This window comes from Ciconia boyciana, chromosome 3, assembly GCF_034638445.1.
Source record: "Ciconia boyciana chromosome 3, ASM3463844v1, whole genome shotgun sequence".
NCBI lineage: Eukaryota > Metazoa > Chordata > Aves > Ciconiiformes > Ciconiidae > Ciconia > Ciconia boyciana.
This window is the reverse complement of record NC_132936.1, coordinates 47,235,902-47,257,920: the sequence shown is the minus strand read 5'-3', so window position 1 is coordinate 47,257,920 and position 22,019 is coordinate 47,235,902. Positions and strand designations below refer to the sequence as shown.

General features: G+C 36.5%; 1 protein-coding gene across 4 annotated transcripts in view; it reads left to right on the top strand.

The window, feature by feature from the left end:
* The window catches only part of ASCC3 (activating signal cointegrator 1 complex subunit 3), a 291,790-nt gene that overhangs the window by 257,949 nt on the left and 11,822 nt on the right, over positions 1-22,019 (top strand). For all 4 annotated transcript variants that reach the window (XM_072855573.1, XM_072855572.1, XM_072855574.1 and 1 more), the window contains one exon: positions 11,218-11,442. In XM_072855573.1, the coding sequence (XP_072711674.1) occupies positions 11,218-11,442 (225 nt within the window). The remainder of the gene's footprint in view (positions 1-11,217; positions 11,443-22,019) is intronic.

The window sequence follows — 22,019 nt, the reverse complement described above, 5'->3', positions numbered from 1 at the left end:
TTGTTCTCGGATTGGAACAGAAATTTCAGGATAAGAATGGTTTCGCTGAAATAATTACATCATACAAGATTGCTATCCAGCATATATTGTTCCTTTAGCATAGTAGTTTAAAAAAAAGGACATAAGAGGATTACTGATCAGTCCTTAATGAAGTATCTGACACTTGTATTTTCCGATTTACATTTAGATTCTTTCTTTGTCTCATTCTTTTCTTTTTTTTCCCTGATGGAACCTGGCTAGCTTCAGAAGGTTGAATTTTATTTTAAATGTTGATGTTATGTATTATCACAGATGAACTTTTAAGAAATCACCCTCTCCTATTATTTGCCTAGTATTTACAAGGTGCTTTATTTCACAGTTACTCAGGTAGCTCATGCTACCTATAAGGTTAGAAGAAATTGCAGAGGGATTTTTGCTACCAAAAGGCCAAAACTTTTCTTAGCATTTGAAAAAGTTAATATATATATTTGTAAACTTGGTATAACATAGTAAGCTTGCCTTTGGAGAACAAACAGTTGCAGATTTTCTTTACCTCTGCAGCTTAATGAATGTGGGCCAGGCATCCAGGAAAATATTGAAATTCTTGTATGTGAAAACTGACAAATTATGCACTTTTCTAAGTAATTTTATCTGGGATGATGCTCAGATACAGCTTTCCTTAATTTATAGTAGATCATTGTCCTGTTTCCCATGGAAGAGTCAAATCAGACCACCAGTTTGATTGGGTTGCCCACATGCCAACTTCCCACTGCCTTTCCTTTCTGTCTTCCAGTGGAAAAGACTAGCAAGACAGCAGAGATTATTCAAACTACTAGTTTTCAGAAAGCAAAAATATCTCAAGTCTATTCCTCTCACCTTAGAGGGTGAGAAAATGGCTAAAATCCCTCTCACAACAGGTCTCTTAAATCCTTCTCCTGTCAAGGTGAAGGCATGCTACTATGTTTGCTTATATTTATTGTGTGTGTGTATGCATGTCCACTTACAAAATATTTTTAGGTACAACTGATGTACACAATATTAAGAAAATTTATCTTAAACATATTAAATCACTGAATGCACAATATTCTGTAGGTTAATGAGATGAATTCCAACTGTTTTATCATTTGCTTAAGGCAGCAAGCAAATGTAAACAACATGAGGTGTAGATAATAGATTATTTTTTCTTTTGTATATGATTGTCTTAATATTTACTATATGCAGTCATATAAGATGCTAATTTTTAATACTTCTTTAGCTATAAGAATGCGTGTTTGCTTTCTCTTGATTCGCACAGAACAGATGGATGCTTGACTGCCTGCTAATCCACAGCTGGAATGGTTTCAGCGGTTTCCACGTTGCTGGGTTAGAGTGGCTTTTCTAGTGGACTGAGAGGGCAGCAAGAGAGGGATATCATTATTCATCAGTATCCCAGTGGGATCGCTGCCAGCAGAGATTAATTTTTTCTGTTATGCTTGTAAAACAAGCTCAGGTGGAGTCTCTAATCCTCAGGGCACGGGTGGCAGATCAAGGAAGATGCTACAAAGCTAGTTAATTTTCAGATTCTAGGGGAAACAGAAGCTCTGTTAGATGTATAAATACATGATTGCAAATTTAAGTAGCTCAAATCCAAATGGGATCTTCCTAGACATCTGGTACTGAAAATCTCTGTTTTCTTTGTCTTTTGAAAGAAGTTCTTAAAACTTTACACCAGAGGCAAAATATCTGCAACTCTCTTAACTGTCAGTTATCTTTCCATTATAATTTTTTTTATTTAATACAGCTCTTACGGTGTACTTTAGATGAATGCCTTTATTTACAGGTAGAAAAGACGCAGTATAAGTCTGTGTAGGAACGCTGAGTTTACAGTATTCTCACAAATTTGTGTGCCGTGAACATCACCAAGAAACATTATCACTTGCCATCCAAAAAGGGTTAGATCTGCCCTAGTAATGCATGGTACATCCCATTCAGGTAATGGGATGTTCTGTTAAGGTCATAGGTGGTACAAGAGCATTTTTGCCATGTTACTCACTGCATCAGACCTCTGGTCATTCAGGACAGAAGTGTTGATATAACTTGCTTAAATCAAGCACACCAAAATACTGACAGATTGTCTATTTGTTTAATAGACTTCAAATATTTTTCCTTTTACTGACTTTTTTGTTTCCTCAGTGACTACCCCTCTTCCTCACCCTTGTAATTATCAGCGTCTTCCACCTCTGCATTACCTTGTAGCTCTTGAGTTCTTCAAAACATTGGGTCAGATTTTCAAGCAATGTTAATCCACATAGTTACACTGAAATGAGTGGAGATGTGCCAGTTTTTATCAGCAGGGAACTACCCTTATTGAAATTTACTTGCAGCAGCTGTCACTTCCTCTTACAGTTGTGCTTTTTTATTATTATATTAAACTATTTTCATTTAAAAGTGCTCAGAGTGAGACCAGTAGCATTGGCTTGCTGAAAAGACATTGTGCGTGTAGGCACCTTCCAAGTTTCCCATATATTTCTGCCAGTTCATATTGTTCTTCTATTATTCTGGGCTTGAGCCTCTCTTGAACAGAGGCTGCTAGTCATTTCACCACATGATGACAGGTATTCATGCCTGTGAACTTGTTATTCTCTTTTGTCTCTGGTCACATAGTAGTCTAGATCCGGAATTTAATCCAGTACAAAAATGCAGCAGTGTGCATTTGTGGCTCCCCACTAGGGGAGCTGCCACAGGTCAGCAGATCTGAAATCTGGTTTTCAACACACAGAGCTTTTACAGCTTGCCATTAACATATACAGTATGTATGGGCCCCATTTCACATAAAGAATTAGTAGCGCTTACTCCTGTCTCCATGCAGAGTAGCATTAACTTAATGCAGAGATCTGTTAACTTCTTCCCTGGGTCTGGGCTCTGCACTGGAAGATTCCAATGGAGGATCAAAGCCAAAGATGGAAAATGACTGATCGCTTTCCCGGGGAAAGCTGTGTGCCAAGATTTGCTATTACAATTTTTATTGCTATCATCATTTCAATCGGTTGTTGAGCCAGCTGATTCAGCCAAGCTCTGCTTCAAAATGTGGACAAACGTCCAAATGGAACTGAAGGAGATTTCTCATGACAATCAGACTTTTGAATGTATACTCAGAGAGATTTTCCCAGTTTTGTGTTAGCACATTACCGAGTTCATGCACTGAAAAGCTTCTCTGTATTAGTGTAATACAATTAGTTTCAATGCAGCCAAAAACAGTCGGTTTTAAATCTTTCCTATAATATGACTTGAGATTACAGGGGAAGAAAGTTGTGGGTCACTGCCCCATCTAGGTATTAAGATTTAAAAAAATGGGGTGATGATAATGCATTCAGAACGTGCAGGTTCAAAGTGTTCTCATGAAAAGTAATAGGAAAAGTCAGGCATCTTGGAGGGGCGAAAATCTCAAATATACCGTTTCCAGTGATAAAATGTAATAATTCTCTCACATCACTATAATTCACTTCATAAATGGAATTTATACCATTCCATTTATATTTATTTGCTATGGTCAAAGTGACTTATTCTAGGTGAATAATGTGTATGCCATACCAGTTTCAGATGTTTGCTCTTATTTTTGTCCTACTTTAGCCTTCTTTTGCATTTATTTTTCCTTAAAACTGTGCAAGTGTTACAGGCTTACTTATAATCAATAATTTAACTTGGAAAATCTCAGAGTGAACTAAAGCCACCTCTGTGAAAGCTGTACAGCTTAATACTATGAAAGTACCTACACATTTGGGGGAAAAATGAATGTATTGTAAGAATGGTTTTTATTAGGACTGGCCCAAAAAGTAGCACTGAATTATGATTGTGATCATAAACTTTATGAAATATAGATTGTGAGAGTTAAGACTTAAAATCATGAATTCATTCCTTGTTTTAATGTTTTAGTAAAGTATGCAATTTAAAAAGGAAATTATTCTGAAACAGAATGGTTCTATAAGCATATTTTTTACCATTTGGTAAACCAATTACAATGATTGTATTATCTATTACTGTATCTTCCTGTACACTGAAACCTAGCTTCTCTGATATGCTTAGGAAATGTTAGAAAAAAAAAGGGAAATCGACTTTCAAGTTAGTATGGAAGTCCTAATAATGTTTTTCCCATGTCAAATTCTTGTTATTTTATATAATCCTCCCTCTCACATGTGCTAGCATGCTTGCATTTTCTTTTAGCAACTCCATGCTGAAGCAGAGGTCTGTAATTTAACTTTGTACTTTAGAAGTTCCCAGATCTGCCAGGTCACTCTCTGCTGCTGGTAGCTAATATTGCTGACCTCCTATTGCTCTGTGTGCAGTGGCAAAGGTCTTTCAGACTCCTGACCTCTGGTCATCAGGAATGTCATCAGTAGTTTGTAGTTTGGATGTTTTAAGTAAGAGGTGAACTTGTGAAATCTAAACCCTTCAGGGTGTTTTTAAGTGATCACTCAACTGTTTCATTGCCCTAGCTTGTACTTTTTATGATGTCTGTAATTGTAAAATTTGTGGTGTTTATCATATGCAGCTATTTAAAAACAAAAATCAAACACTTATCTGTTTAAAGTGAGAAGTCTGAGAATATAATTATATATGATTTCTCTGATCACTAACATGAGAACTTTGTAAGAATTGTAAGAACTTTTAACTTGTATGTTCTTATAAACTATGTTTGTAAGTCCCATTACTGAAATGATTCCATTTTAAATCCTGAAAGATAGTTATAAATTAATTTTTTAAAACTCATAGATTTACATAATTGCATGTTGATGGGTTTTACAACTTTATCTCTTCGACCTCTCATGCTCAACCGGAAATTTCCCATGCCCTCTCTGGTAAGTCTTAAATCTAGAGACAGAGCCCAGGGTAGCCCAGCCTCACTGTTTTGCTACAGCAATTGGGTTAACTTTATAATTTGAATTCTATACTTCTTTTTTTTTTTTTTTACACACATTTTTTATCTGTAAAAATGTATTAACCACTAATTAGATGATAAATAAAAAAGTTAGAATTTGTTTCAAAAAGATACTGGGAAGCCCTTAGCCCTTGGATGTTGCTGTCCATCCTACGCCTATCTGTTTGTGTTCCTCCTGTCATTTTTCCAAAAGTAGAGCGCGGAGAGTACTCCGACGGAGTACTAGAGAAGTGGCAAGATCATTTTCCTATTACCCAAGCTGGAGTGGAGAGTTAGGGCAGGCAGAGTCCCCAGTGGAGGCACCGGTGCCAGAGCAGGAGCCCCTTCTCCGCAGCCAGGGACAGCTGCTGCCCAAGGGCTGTGGCTCTGACTCCTCCGTACCCTGCGGTGCAGGGGCTGGCACAGGGCTTTGCTTTCTGCCTTTCCTCCCTGCCAGCCACCGACCCTGGAAGGAAGGGATGCAGAAGTCCCCATGGGAAAGGAACTGCACTGCAGGATTGGCTCTAATATGCTGGGTGCCATTTGATTGCACTGCTACATATGTGTGCAGTTGATAGGGAGATATGTTATATGGTATGTGAAGGCAAGGAGCATATTTAGAAATGGTCTCTGTGATGAATTACAGTATCGTGTAGTAAATATATTCTAATCTTGCCTGCCAATTTTTGTTTTCTTCTTTTGCATCATGTTAGCCACTTTTCAAGATCTCTACAAAACTTCAGCCTGCTCCATTGCTTAACGGAGCCTGCCAGGCTGCCTTAAAAATCTGGAACATCACCTCTGCAAAGTTTGTCTTAAGAGTATATTTTTACATGTGTAAAACAGAGTGAGGAAGATCTTTGTGCAAGTGGCTGCTGTCTAAAAGAGGGCTTCCAATCTAAACATCCCTGTGTTACGTAGTGGCTTCAATAAGCTGGTAGAAATGACTTTTTTTTTCCTTTTTGTCTATAATATGAATCTTGAAAACATACATCATGTTTGTTCTTAAAACTTATAACTAGTAATATATGTTTATAACTGTCTTTAACTGGGATATTGTCCTAGACCTTTTATATCTAAGAGTAAAAACAAACCCAAACATTTTAAACTTTGGAAGTTTGAATTATGTCCCATAAAACTGAGACCAAAGCATATACCTTTATGGGCTACCAATAAACTCCTTAAAATAGGAGCTTATAATGGAATCACTAACACACATATAATTTTCAGAGCAGTAATTCTAGCAAGTACTTCTCCAATTCCATTTTTCAATCTACTTTACTTTTTGGTGTGAGCAGAAAAACAACTTTTAAGTATGTGGTCAGTTTGGGCTTTTTTTCTTTTTTCCTTTTTTTTTAAGCACATGTTTTCTCACATTTATTTGTTTTCTTAATATAAATCTAAGCTTGATTGTGTTCCAGCTGCCTGCCAGGATACATCTGTGTAAATTTAATGTCTGTCTTTATAAATCACACTCACACCTGAAAATGTGAAGATAAAATATAGTATAAATATGTTGGTTAATTTAAATAAGTTTCATAATATGTACTTGTGTCATTATTGTGTCACATAATATGGTCTTGTGCTCTTGGGAAGAGCATGGGCGAAGGAAGATTAACTTGGGAACTTTAGTTAAGCGATTTTTTAATTTTCATTATAATACAGTTAACAGGGTCAAATGAGACTTTTGTCAGCACATGAATGGGGATATATATATGTATTTATAAAAAAAGGAAATCATTGCAAATGTTTTACGTACAGAAGTTCAAGTATCCTCAAAGAAAAATTTAGATGTTGTGAATCTATTATAAGACATTATTATCCAGTTACCTACTCACAAACTATCAGTGCTTGTTCTTTCTTTATTTTGACCCATGCTACTTTTCTCTGTCCTATACTAAGACTATCATAGGTATCACCCAAATGAGGACAGTCACAGACTGCTTTAAGGATCAGAGTACAGCTACTTCCTGTACACTGTAGCACTATGCGGAAGTGACAGGTTGGAATGTTGCACTAAAATACTCTTGTAGCACTTTGTACAATGGAACAAAAGACAAAAGCCAATTATATAATAATATTGTTGTTGAGCTTATATTTGTCTATTCAGTTACTTAAAGATCAAAATACGCCGTTTTCACTTGGAAAAATAAACTGCATATAGGTATACCTTTGAACTTCTGATAGCAGAGAACTAAAATTTACTTCATAATGTATTATTAGTGTTAATTGCAGAACAGCTGTAAAAAACCCCACATTTATTTATTGCAGCTTATTTTTTATTTTTCATTCTATGCACAAATGTATGATTTTTGCAGTCCTTCAGCATGTACTCAGACTACCAGAAGTTTATGTAATTTAAACCAAGGTTCAGGTAAAGAGAATGCGATTACTATATTAGCTAAAAATGATCCTCATCTTTTCTCCTTTTTTATTATTCTGATAGTTATTTTTAGTACTAGTTTACTGCAAGATTTTTTAATACTTTAGCTTAACAACTGTTAATTTTGGTATCAAATTTTCTAAGAATGCTTTTCCCTTGTTTCTTTCTACATCAAAAACTTGAAAGAGAGCAAAACACATTGCAGGTTTATTAAAGTTGAAAATGTGGTGTGTTTGGGTTCACTGTACCTATATAAAGAAAAGGAACATACAGGCAGTCAGTCAATTCTAAGGTAGTTTCAGTAACAGCATCGCTAAAGAAAAGACTACTGGTTCAACTCTGGAATGTGAGAAACTATTTTTGGTTTGGTTTAGACCCTCATTGTTACAAATTAATCAACTGCTCTTTAAAGTCTAGAACTCATTAACTTTATAAGTTTTACTGTTCCCATGACTGAACTTAACTTAAAATATTCAAGTTTACTTTAGTTGCTCACCTTGATCCCATTTCTGTCTATGCTCCACAAGTATCCTCTTTTGTAGACAGATGGCAAGATGTAGTTACTTGAGATTTAAAATATTTCAGAAGGTTTACATGTGGTATAAGTTTATAGTTCAGCTCTCACTATAAATCAGTAATTTCAGCCAAACTTATGCATTTTGTGGGTAGAAAGAAAATCTGATTTTTTTAAACCCTGTGGACACTGCAGAGCATAGTACTCACCATGTTGGATACCTTATTTAAATTTTAGTTCAGTCTGACTCCTCAAATGCCTCATACTACCAGTAAACTGCAAAAGATATATTTTAAAATGGGACAAGTTGTTTACTTTTAGAAAAATTCTAACAAGTCCGATAAAGGGTGATGATAAGCTGCATATCTGTAACACGATGTTGCAGACAGGACTCTAAGATGATTCTGTGTCTGGTGTTATGCAGGAAACAGAATTCAATTATCAGAATAACCCTTTGGCCTTGTAAAATGTAACTATCGAGTTTATGCAGGTCTACGTGTGACATTTCTCACCGGCAAAGCAAGTCACTGTCTCCTATATGACCCTGCATTGCATACAGGTTGAAATGTAGGTTTGAGAGGACTCTTACACCCTCGAAATGATGCAGCAGTCTCTAATGCCCAAAAGAAGATGTTATTGGGAAAGTCCATCACAGACCTATAGAAAAGAGAGATGTGACATGACTACCAAACGCATGATTGCAGAACCCGTAGCTAAAATTCCTAGTTATCTCCTGGTATACTCCAAGTTATACTTAACTGTGTAAACATATTATTCGCTTGTAAACATATTATTCACACATGGGCTGCAATAGTCCTGATTTAACCAAAGAAAAAGGGAAAGTGAAAAATGCACAGCAGTGCTTTGTGGTTTAACTATAAAGTTTGTATTACGTTTCTTGACTTTAGAATGAAGATTAATGATTGATACGTAATTCGAGCTGTTTCCTCACCCATGGAAGTAAGAACAGTATTCAGATACAATGTACTAAAATAATATATATTATATATTGTGTGGAATAGTTGAAGCTATAGCCTTTGCAGAACAGATTGAGATTCACAATGAGAAGGAAAACTAAAATGAAAAAATATTGAGTGAACAGCAGGGCCCATTTGAGGTGATTACAAAGGATGTTTCTTTATTCTGTCTTTTCTTGTGCAACCTGAAAACAGTAGCAGGGGGTTACAAGCAGAGTTCATCACAGAGTTGTCAATCACTGTCATTTAACATTTTGCAATGGAAGATGTCTTTATTCAAGGACAGCTGGGCAAATCAGAGAAACAGATTTGCAGTTAGTAGTCTGTCCAGCCTACACTAAGCAAACAAGGACAGGGCAGACATACTGGCCTCTCACATAAAAATATAATGGACTGTGCTGACCTCGGTGCCCTCCATTCAGCTTCATTCTCAGTTGTATAAAAGCTTCACTACCCATTCTCAATTTCCTTTAATTACCTACATGATGCAGATAAGAAAATGAACCTCACTTACTTACAGTCAATGATCACAAACAGGAAATTAAGTAGGCAAGTTGTTTAAAATAAGAGGAGTGTTTTGGAGGTAAATAAAACATGTGCGGGGGAAGAATTAGGGAAAACGCATTTTCAGGAGTACCAATTGGTCTGGAGTGACTTGGCTGATCCTTCTTCTTTCTGCTACTTTAAACTGCAAAGCAAAACTAAGTAAAAAATCTCCTTGGTAAATATTCTTTAAAATATCTTTGAAGGAGAAGCCAGTTAAATAAAAAGAGTGAAGCAAACATGCAGACTTCTATAGGGCTTAAAAAGATTGTGACCTTAGGTTCAGAGAATAAATGACCACAGTTTTCACAAGAGATCTAGCAGAGACATCCAGGATTAAGCAGCAGTTGTCTTTAGTCAGTCTTCACTTCTAATCTGCAGTCGAGATATGAAATAAATTAATGACATTCTGATTTTCTTTCCAAATCTCAAATTGTGTAATACCTATCTTTCCTTTTACATTTATATCACAGTTTAGGTGTAGTTTCATTGTGCCATTAAAGAAAATAGAAAATTTTGTGCTGTCAGTTTCCAAGGGGGTGAAAAACAGCTATATAACTGTTTTTAGGAATTGTCAAAAAAGATTCTCTGTGTTAGGATGTTAATGAGTGGATACGGTACTTTGCAAGTCAATTAGGTAGTTCTATTAGGTGTTCTAAAATTGCCATTTTTCTTTACCGCACTCTGCATTGGTTACCGTTGTGAATATTTCATTAATATGGATTTGCAGGAAGTCTGACTGGAGATTGAAGACTAAAATGCATAATATCAAATCTAAAGTTTAAGAGGAATATAAAACCCTGAACACTTTAATTTAATGGTCTCTGCTAAGCCCATAGTTCGGAAGGCATTGCCCTTCAGGCTACCCAAATGACTTTTTATTTTATGCCAAAAGAAATACACTTTCTTAAATTACAGATGGAAAAGATATCACATATTATAAAACTCTTACTTTACTTGCAAGTTTTATACTTTAGAAAGATCATTCTCATTCCAAACAAGAATATGTACACATACATGCACAAGAGGATTTTGTGGAGGAAAAAAAAATTACGAATTAAGTCACAGAACTGACTCTTCAGCCTAAATTATAGTTCTTAGGATGCTTCTGTTGAATTTTCTTTCTTTCAGAGACAGTGGATTTCCCTAGCAGGAGAATGAACATCTCTGCTCCGGCTACTAGAACAGTCATACTTGTTCCTCTCAGTCCCAAGGATGTTGCTACTGATAACTACATTTAGATTACCTGTTGGTGTGCAACTCCTTTTTGCAACAGTGAGAAAGTTCTTAGACAGCTTTCATTTTGGCATGAATGGTATTAGTTCCAGTCTGGAACACAGAAGATAGTTTTCAGCACCTACTTACAATTTTGCTGTTTGCTTTGATTGCTGATCATCAGTTGCTTAGATGCTGACTGCTCAAAATATTAAAAATATATTTTAAAAGAACCTTACCAGAGCTATTTCAAACCCACTGGCTTTTGAATACAAAGAGAAAAGTAGAAACCCTGAAAATTGAAAATGTGAATTATTGACTTCTTTATAGTTAACCTTGCAATGTTTTTGTGAGCCAACCAGGATAGGATATCTGTAGAAGGTCATCTCAAATTTTGAGTCCATCCAATGAATGTATTTATTTCCCTGCTTTTATTTTCTTCTTCTCTAATGTTAAAATCAGCTATGTGAAAAACATTTTAAAACCTATAATTGTGTGAATAATTGTGAATATTTTACTAGCTATTGTTTTCCCACACACATGATTTTGATAAATAAGTATGCTTTCTAAATGTTAAAATGCTGCTAATTTAACAATGAAATCTAACTGTCATAAATTTAATGCATATACTTTTAATGTCTGAGTAAGGAATAATAATTACTGTGAAGTTAATTACAATGGTTAATTTTTTTTTATTTTTTTTTCCCCAAAGAATGCTGAGGAGTACACAGATCTGCCTGTGAGACACAATGAAGATCAGATGAACAGTGAACTGGCAAAACATCTTCCAATTGAAGTCAATCCCCATTCATTTGACAGTTCACACACAAAAACACACCTGCTGCTGCAAGCCCACTTCAGTCGTGCCATGCTGCCTTGTCCAGATTATGCAACTGATACAAAGACAGTGCTGGACCAAGCAATTAGAATATGTCAGGTATAGTAAGGCATTTCATTATTTAACTCTTGTTGTTTTACTATTTATTGTTACTGTGTTGTAATATTTTGAATATAGAAAAATCTGAAGATTTCTTGCAGTCTTGTGGAGAACTGGTGCCACACGGTTTGATACCACTTTGTTTAGGGAGGCACTAGATGCCCATAAAGATGCCCACTTTACAGAACTGGAGGTAAACTAACTTATGGTAAAAGACTGTGGTACCCTGGTTGGAGGCATCTGCTGCCATAGGGCTCACCGCCTCTTTCATATGCAACAGCTTTCTATCTCTGTATCATGCCATGTTGTACGTAAGTCATTCCTCCATGGGTGTGCTCCGTGCAGATTGTTATGCTGACCCCCAAGAACCTGTCTCCCATGGGTACTTTTATTTTTATAGCACCCAAAAGTGCTGTAGTCATTGCCAAGCATAAATAAAACATGTTTTGAAATGTGATTTGGGACGAGATACAGGGTTTTTCTCTAGCCTGTGAAAAGATATGTCTCTATTTCCCAATTATCATAGAGTCACAGAACACACTTTTAAACACAGATTTTAAACTCAGTCTAGAGGCTTGTGACTTTTACAGTTGTACTGCAGTCGCAACCCACAGAAACTGAACTGACCGTGGAGAGTACTGGTAACAAGCGATCACATGCACAGCTGCATGCCTCAAAAGAATTTTAAAGCAGCAATTTGAGTTTGGAATAGAGTGCTGCCACATCTGAAAAGCACAATTACAGTTACAGCAGGAAGGGTGAGCTCTAGTTGACACAGAGAACAGCTGCCCCTCTGATTCTGCTGGAAAGGAATAATATTCTCTTTAGCAGAACTGGACAAGGACTCATTGACAGATTCTTGAAGATCAGGTAGCCTTCAACAAACTATTCTTTTTATCTTCCTCAGTTCCATATCTGTAAAATAGGGGCAGTAATTCCTTCTTCCTGCAGTTTTTGTTTGCTCAGATTTTAATATCCTCAGTGATCGACATGTCAACTATCAGAATGAGGCTTTGATCTTGTTTGAAGCCTGTTGCCAATACGGTAACTGCAAATATCATTGTGTCAAGCCTAACAGTTTGTAAAACCACTCTATGAGAAGTTATTAATCAATGCTCTAGACAGACAAAATACCATGGGCAGTTCAGCCTCCAGTGATTTGGGTGGGTCTCAACCTTACACTAGCAAAACGTGCAAGCTTGTAATACTAATATTGAAAAAAGCAAAACTAAAATTAGGAAGAGGAAAGTAAGAAGCAAATAACAACACAGATGTTATTGCTACACAGTCTTAAACTTGGCAACTAGCAGTGCTTGAATGCAAGTCTATTCCAAATATTTCAAATCAATAAAATCATGGTGCTGAAAGCTTCAATGTATGAACAGTTATTATTCATAATACTCAGTTATTAACAGAGGACAACGTCACTTGCTAAGGTGAGAAAATTCACCTTTGTTTCAAACAAATCACATACTTAAAGTTCATTTAGATGTTTGTGGAATTAGCATTTGGGGGGTTAATTACATATTTGGAAAAAAATGTAAATTAAAGATTCTTTTCAATAATTATTTTGCTCAATATTTATCCTGCTATGCCAAGAAATGTATTTTTTAATCCTGTTACTGCATAATAGGTGTTTCAGAAACAATAATTGCTCAGAAGAAAAAATCCTAAAATATTCAACAGTTCCTTTAAACTGAAGTAGAGTTCAGAAGAATACCATTCCATACTGTACCTTCCGTTAACTACTACATAATGTCACATACACAGTCATCTTAAAAAAAAAAAAAGTTGCTCTTTTAAAAAAAAAAAAGAAAAAACATGCAAGCATTTTTGTATTTTGAAGTTGGCGCATGGTTTACATCTCTTGGGAGAATATTTGTTCCATCTTATTAGTCACGCTTTCCAAACGGAGGTTAAAGTTCCCAGAATCTAAGCAATAGACAGGGTTACACTTTCAATACTGGTTCTTACCTTTTCCTTAGCACTGACCTGCTGATGAACTCTGGGTCAACAGAGGTGGAAAAAAAGATGTTAGTTGTGAGAAAAGGAACTGAACCATAGAAGGATCCATTGATAAACATCTTCAGTGGGTGATGTTCTCTGTGTGTGTGAACATGCGCTTGTGCACCACCAAACGTAAAATTCAGCAGTGAGACGGGAATTGGTTTTTGAGTTATGTTGAACTTTTGTTTATTTACTTACAAAGTGCTTTAGCTGTTAAGGTTGTATAGCTAACCTTCAAACTGTGACCTGAACATAAACTGTTATTTTTGCTGGCGGGTATGTCAATGACAGACTTTCCATATCAGCGCTGCCTTTCTGTTAGAAGAAAGCAAAATCTTTCAAAGAGCTTTTACAAGTGGTTGTATCTCGGTAGGTACAACAGGCCTCCATTGCAAGTCCCCTGCAGAGCAGATTTGCATCTCTAGCTGCAATACGTAAGCAAGCCTTTTTCCATCACAGGCTATTAAACTTCACTCTTCTGTGCTGTCTTTCACCGGAATCAGCCTTCTCTCCCATGGTTTCTTTCACATCCCACCCGTTGCATCCTCCCACCTATTCCTCCAACGTCCTCTAGGCCTATTTCATCGCTAGTGGCTTTAGGCTGAGTAGTGTTAATAGTCAGTCAGAAAACTATGTTAACAGCATCAGATAGATAAATGTAGCTGATGGATTTCAGGTAAGATTCCATTCTCTTCTAATAAAAACATTTATGCAATCACTCTTAAATTAATTTTCCTGAGATGTCTTAGAAGCTTTGGGTTTATGTTAGAATTCTGTTCATCTGTACTTATGATGAAAGATAGAAGTCATAAGCATTTAACAGAATTTGAGGAGTCATCGTGCTGGCTCAATAAAGGAATGTAATCGTTAACATAGAAAATGGAAGAAATATATTGTTACAGTTTTCCTATAGTTAACATTTGTTAGGTGTAGATGGAGTTCATTATAGCAAGATAAAACTTAGTATCTGTTTACCCAGTATGAAATACAGAATTCTTTCCCTTTTACTGCAGAAATATAGGGCATAGCAATATGTAACCTTCTGGAAGGTGAATGCCAATCTGCTCCCACACCCATCTCTGTAATGGATGGCCACTGAGGCATTGACTAGACTGAAGGAATGTCCCTGCTCTACGTTGAAAAGCTCAAGTCAAAAACTAACAAGTTTGTTATCAGTGACAGGCTCTCATAGATAAAGCACAGAAGGTTCCTATGGCTCAGAAAATCTGCCATGACTTCCTGTGTGATCTTGGGCAAGTCATTTAATTTTTATTTGCCTCTGTTACCTCTAATACAATTACAGTAGACTGCATATTCTCTTCGAGCCTAGCACTCTGTCTGCATTATTTTTACTAAGAAAAGATAGAGGTATCAGTAAGATGGTGCTGAGCACTCCAGTAGCTGCTCAAAATCAAACACTTCTCCACTTCTTGCAGAAGAACATCAAAGAATAAAAATTCTAATGAAATGATTTGTCTAATATTTTTATAGAATATAATTATTATTGTAAAAACAATACGCCACCTTTTTTCCTGTCTCTGATTTAAGAATATGTGAAACAGACTAAATCTAATCTCTTTTTTACTTCTTTTGTCAAGCCTTATATTTTGTGACTGTGTATTCAGCGATCAGTTCTTACTCTGCTGTTCTAAGACTATCGCCTATATTTGCATTAATTGAAATGGATAATTGAGGCAGTAATACCGTCAGTCTCAGATTCAGCAGGGCAGTCTCTTCTAGGAAATAATGGGACAGTTGCTGGCTTTGCATTGGGATTGGCCACAAGCCTCCACTTGTAGTATAATCGTTGATAAAATATTTTAATATTGCCAGGAGCAGAACTGCCATGGAGCTCAGCCTTAACCTTTGAGAAGTGTTTACCTATGGATGTGTTAAACGCATCTCAGCAGGGTACCTGTGCACTGAGAAGATGGACATGAAGTCAGATTCCAAACAGCAGAGTAAAGACTAGTTTGCACGGGAAATGTGCACATCCCTGAAACGAGGACCTTGTAGCACTGTCACTGGCGGCCTGCCTTTCGCCATCATGTTACTCCTCCAGAGAATCTAATTTTGACAGGAAATAAAAAACTCTTGGGGTTAAGCACTGCATTTCTTTAGGTGGACAATGATGTGCGTAACACTGCTTTACCCATTCTAAGTTAAAGTAAAGAAGTTGTTTCTGGTCATTTAAATTGCAGCTTTTGCTACAGTTCTGCTTATGAGAATCATCTTTGTGGTACATGTTCAGAGTCATCAAATATTGCACAAATATGCTGCCCAATTCAGCTTTTAAGAGCTAGCTTACGTACTAAATGCTTACTCTACTGAACTGCAGACTGTTCTGGCTGATGGTAGGAGCTGTATCTACTGCTCCTCACACAAAAGGTGCTTTCTGACCATATCAGCACAGCTGCAAAGAGCAGAGGTGCCCGAGCTGCAGTTCCCGGACTAAAAGAATGTGAATGTCCCTCAGCTCTGACTTCCCATCCTCCCCAAACCCTCCTCAGTTCATAACAGCTACTATAACTATTGGCCTGGGGAGCCATATCTCTTGGATCATTTGTTTTCCTGCCTATGAGGAAATGGAGAAGTTCTTAAAGATCCGAAGGGTGTTTTGAGCTCATATGTTGTCTGTTGTTAGTGCAGGTGTGCCGATTACTTGCTGCAAGGTGGTGGGAGTTAGAGGAATGGCCCATTTTACAGTTGTGTATGTAACATTTGTCCAGAAGTGCCCAGGGAGAGAGAGAATTGCTTTGTTTAATGGGTGCACTGGCAACTACCAATAAATGGGCAGCTTTACTGAAGGAAGGGAAGAGAATCAAATTAACTTGAGAATGCAGAGGATTATTCAGAAGCAAGTGAAGAGCAGAGGCCATATGTCTTTAGCTACTACATGTATTCTTTGCATATGCGGTGATATTCCAGTGATAGATAGCACCTTGTTTGCAATTTTACTTAAATAGTGGCTGCTTTCATGGTTGGATAGCTATTATTCCGCATTAGGAGGGTGGAAATAATAGAATAATCAAAAAACTTGTAGCACATATACTGGACAGTAACGCTCATTTATACATACTATGCAGCAATGGATAGCTTTGTGGTGAAAGTACCTGGGCATGGGAAATGTTGAGGTGGAATTACTTGCTGCCTGCTTGTGTTTTGTAGGTATATATGTGGGAGAAGGGAGGGTTACCTTTGTGGCAGTGGTGTTGGAGTTGTTGCTTGCTATGGATAATTGGTGAACTAGTGTATGGAAGCATCTCGGTGACAGTTTAATGATCATTTGGTGCTGCGTATATATAATCCCTCCCCCACCCATGGCAAACCTTTTCCCAGTTGGGGCTGGAGGAAATGAGTAATGCTTAACCCATTTGTGTGATCAATTCACTTAAGCAGCTACTGTGAAATGTTAATCACAACTTTAATTTGTACTGCATTAGCATTTTGATTAACTTGTAGGCTTGCTAGCACACTTGAAGCACTTTTACTCATAGTTACAGCTCGGAAATGACTTTTTGATTAATTAAGTTTGTTAGACAGCAGCTGAGCTTCCTGAATGCTAACCTTATGGGGCTAAAAGTTCAGGAGAAAGTTACTGGGAATAACTGTTGCTGTTGAAAAGGATTCTTCTGAATGCACTCAAAATTTTGTCATTATTGACAAAATATTACATTACTACTTTGAAACTGACTTTAAAGAGGGCAGATTTATTATGAGAAAGATGCTGTATATTTTTCATGAGTTTGGTAGATTTGTGTAAGATTTGGAACAAATGCCATCTGTAAGACATTGTTTATGTTTAGGAAACTGGGATTTCATGCCAAGAGATTTTTCTCAAAAACATTTTATTGTATTTACAGTTCACTGGCATAGTAGAGAGTATGAATGTATTAATTACTAATTTGAAAATAAATTGGATATTGGGACTCAACAAGTTCTGAACACGTAGGGTTATGCCCTACCAAGTTTATATTGCTGGTATCACATTCCATAGCTGCTTTTATCCCTGTAATACTATCCAAAAAAAAAAAATCAGTAAGAACGCAAGGGTTGCACTTCACTAAACGTAGACAGTAAGTGATTTGTCCTTTCCCTGATTCTGATCGTACTAATAATGTTACTATGGAGGCTAAAGGATGAATACAGGGATAGGAATCTTGCAAAGCAGCTAGGAAGGTCGTAATTTGCATACATCAGTGAGACCTTTATGATGATGGGAGAATGAAGAATTAGTCTCTCGTAGGGGGTAGCAGAGCATATGGAAGAGGGAGCTGAATATGCTTGTAAAAAGACCGAAGGGAAGGGGGATGCAGAGGGCAGTATAAAAGGAGTGCCTCCTGAATAGGATTAATTACATCTTGTTCACTCTATCTCTGATAAAGTACAAGGGGGGGTGTCTGTAGGCTGAAACTATACAGCTGTATGAGTCTGATTTAATTGAGCTGAAAGAACTCCTCCCCCTCCCCAAATTAATACATTTCTAAAAAGTAATCTTGGACTAGATCTCTGAAGTGCAAAGGTTCTGTAGATACCTGTTTTACCAATATATAACATACAAAAGGTAGCATACATATAAAACCTTAAAACCCTCTGTAAGACTTCTTCAAATAAATTCCAACTTTTTAAGTCAGTTGTTGTTTCCGGGATATATAATTGAAGAACCGTAATCATGATTTATATAAAAACGTGAAACTTATAGTACATGGCATGCTTTAACATCTGGAAAAATATTTTACTTATATTAGTATGATCTCAAGTCACATGTGGATCATAATATAATATTACGTATTGGAAGGCTTCCTACGTTTGAAGCATGTGCAAAAAAGATTTAGTATTATTCTGAATTCATAGTTTTCAGGAAAATGGGTAAAATGCATACACTTTTGCATATTATTATCTATAAGTATTTGTCATATAAACTCTGTAGTCCTAAACAGCTGTAATTAGGCACCATTCTAATGATTTTAATAGATCTATGGATTTAAACTCTTATTTCTAACTGAAGTCTAGTCCTAGACAACAGAACTTATGTTAGCATGCAGTGAAGACAAGAGTGGGGATATTTTGATTATTTGACATTGGAATACTACACACAATAAATTCAGGTACAAAAATGGGTACAAAACCCACCCAGCCTTAACTCTGCTTTTTGATGTAACTGTGCAATAGCAGTTTAAAGTATTTTAGTCTTACAAAGTTTATTTCTTTTAAATTATTGTTTCCTTCCTTAAAGCATCACTGCAGAATAAGGCTTGTATTTGTTTGGCTGAGGATGTGTTGGATTTACTTTACATAAACTTTCAAGTCTAAGGTGTCATTCTGCATGCAGGGCTGTATACATTAGTGTACCAACCTTCAATTTCCCGAATGAAGGCGCTCAAGAAAGTGTCATCATCTGTGAAGCACTGATACAAAAAATAAAATTAATCTTTTAAGAGTGGAGAAATTTGAGCTATGTAGCTCACCGTGAGTACTCCTGAAGTTTCAGCCCCCATCCACCAAGTCATTACCACCAATGGCATCACTGTAGGCAGCCGACTTTTAGCTGAGTAATCACAGATGCAATTCTCAGCCACAATGGCACTTCTTACATTACCTTAGTCTCCTTAGCTAGCCTCTGTATCCAGAGCAGTTATCATTGTTCATTTAGCTTCATTGCCACTTTCCTTAAATATAATTTAGCCACGAAATATTGACATTTATATTTACAGTGTGTACAGTTACATTTATATCTGCAGTATTTAAGTAGAAATGCTTAGTATATTCAGAGTTATATGACAGGTGACTTCAAACAGAAGAAGAAATTATTCCAAGCAGTATGCAGTCTCTGTTAATAAGATGAAAGCTGTTTAGTTCTAACACTTCAATAACTTATCTTAAAGGACAAAAGCTGTTTAAGTCATTTGAGTAGATCAGAAATTCTGCTAGTTGTACAGTCTCTGTTCCCCTGCCACCTACCCAGTCGTACAAGAGTGATCCAGAATATCTGGCTTTCAGATGAAGGATGTGAAAGTAATACCAAAAATAGTGTTAAAACTTTGCAAAAAATTTCTAAAATAAAAGATATTTCAGTTGCTAGACAAATCTCCTAAGTGGGTGGGGGGTGAGTGGGGTGAATATGTTCATTATGGAATTATTTAGTATCTGTTATTTGAGCACATATTCAGAGTGCTTCAAAACACCAGAGAAAAGCAATGTTTTGCTATCAGTGTGTTTTGCTATCAAGGTTTTGCTATCAGTGATGTGCCACACACTCACCTCTCCCACATTCTGCCTCCATCTTTGCTTCCCCTCAAGGTAGGGAATTACAAACCATAATTTAAATTCCAAGCATGGGTAGTAACTTTGGCTAAAAAGAGACAGCCCGTAAAATCTCAGCTTCATGTTAGGCCAGAAAGGTACAATTTGATCAGTTTAAATAATTTGGTACTTAAGGGTAACCAACCACTGCTCCTGAAAATGAGATGATGGAAACCTGATAATAGCTGCTGAGAGTTTCGTATTAATGCACTCCTGGAATGCAGAAAGAAATAGCAGGATTTTGATCCAAACATTTTCACATTGAATTCTGAATATAATCAAAATGAAAATTTTTGCCATACCTGACAGGTACCCTTACATCAATCAGTTATTGAGTATCAGCATTTTTGTCCTACCCCTGCCATGGTTTATAGCTTGTTGCTTCCCATGTTGGTACAAGCCAGGCTATTTTTGATAGTGACAGACCAAATGTTAAAGGTTGTGTCACTAATTGCTATTATTACTTTGTGGTTGTCTAAGTATGACAGTTGAAAGGCTTAAAAACTAATGCCTGATTCTTTATTAAAACCCATCTCAATATAGGCCTCTGCTTTTATTCTCGTAAGAGCAGGAAGAGGCCCAAATAAGATGATGGTAAACATATTTTTCATTATAACAGGCAATATTTCTCTTGGCTCCATCTATTTACCCCATCTTTTCTACTTTAGGTTAAAAAGTAGTGGGCTTAGGGCTTTTCTTTTTTCAACTTGTTGGTTTACCAAAAAATATTTGTATGTTTTTTCTGTAGGTAAAAGCATCTTTATAGTTTTGTTGTTTCACTTCTTGCACTCCGTGTCCTCTTCTCTTAATTTTTTCTCCATGATGAAATTATCCTGTGTTGGCATGAAATTCTGAGGCTAGAAAGGCAGATAACCAATTTGTGCCATTTCTCAGTTTAGAATAATATTCTTAATAGGTTCCAATCTTATCAACTATAAGATATTTAGAAATTACTTACTTCTTTGCCAAATAAGAGTTAAAGTTAAGAAGCCACAAATTTCTAGAAAATTATGCTGGTTTGTAGTTAACAACAACAACAAACCAAACAAGCAGCAACTGGAGAAACTAGAGAAACTAAATGTTATTCATCAGCTAACATAAATATTAAATACTTATCATTTTTTCTTTTGTCTTTTATATTATTTTATTTAGTTGCTACATTTTGTATAGCTAATTTGGGGATAGGGGAATGACTCAATTTGTTACCTTGAGTATTTGTAGGAATTTCAATAACCATTTAAGTATCAAGCGTCTGTGTGTTTTACACTTAGCGGAAAATGAAACGTGTGCGGGTTTCCAAGGCAGCAGATGAAACAAGCCAACTTTACCATTGTTCTGACTTTTTCACAATGTCACTGTCTTGGATTTCACATCCAGATAGAGATGCTGTGAATAAATTCTACGGGTGAAGAAGCAGAAAATAAGGAGGAAAAGAGGATTTGCCATGTGGATTCATTATAACAATGTGGAACACAGAGTCTCACACACACAGGCTTTCCTTACTCCCTACGGGATATCTATCTGTAGGCCTCTATCAATTTCTAGGAGATTTTCTAGGTTGAAAGGATCCTCCAGTTAATTTCAGTGTATAGCTTGTTTTAGATTTATCTTTCTCTTACGTCTTCTCTCTTCCTTTTCCCCTTTTAAAACCTCTGTTAAAAGGGGTGGGGGTAGGGGAATAGATTTAAAAAAAAAAAAAAGAAAGAAAGAAAACAATGAAAACAGTGTTATGCATGTATCCTCAGAAGCATTTTATGAAAATACTACTGCTTCATGCTGACTTAAAATACAACTTACTGTATTCTTCTTGCTGCTCATGGAAAAGACAGGATATCTATGCACCCATTATTCTTCATGTATATACAGCAGTCTCGTCATTGCGGAACATGGTGTTTCAGGCTATGTCAGAACAGCAGAAAGGAAAGAACAAGAATCAGGTAGTGAAGAATAGGAGAGAGACACCATGCTGTCTGAGCAACACGCTCAGAGACACGGACTGTACCGTATGTGTAGGCTTCCATATATTTTAAAATGTGGAAGCGGGTAAAGAGCAACTCGCCCTGTAAGTTTAAAAGACAGACTTCACTCTGATACATGCTGAGAACAATTCCCTCTTTATTCTGACTAAAAATCATGTGAACCAACACAGAAATCTACAGGCCATGAAGCTGCTCCTTTCAAATGTGACTTCTAACATAATTTTCTTTTCTGTTGGGTAAAAAGAATCATACCTGGGAATCACTTTGGCAAGCCAAGTGAAAAGACAG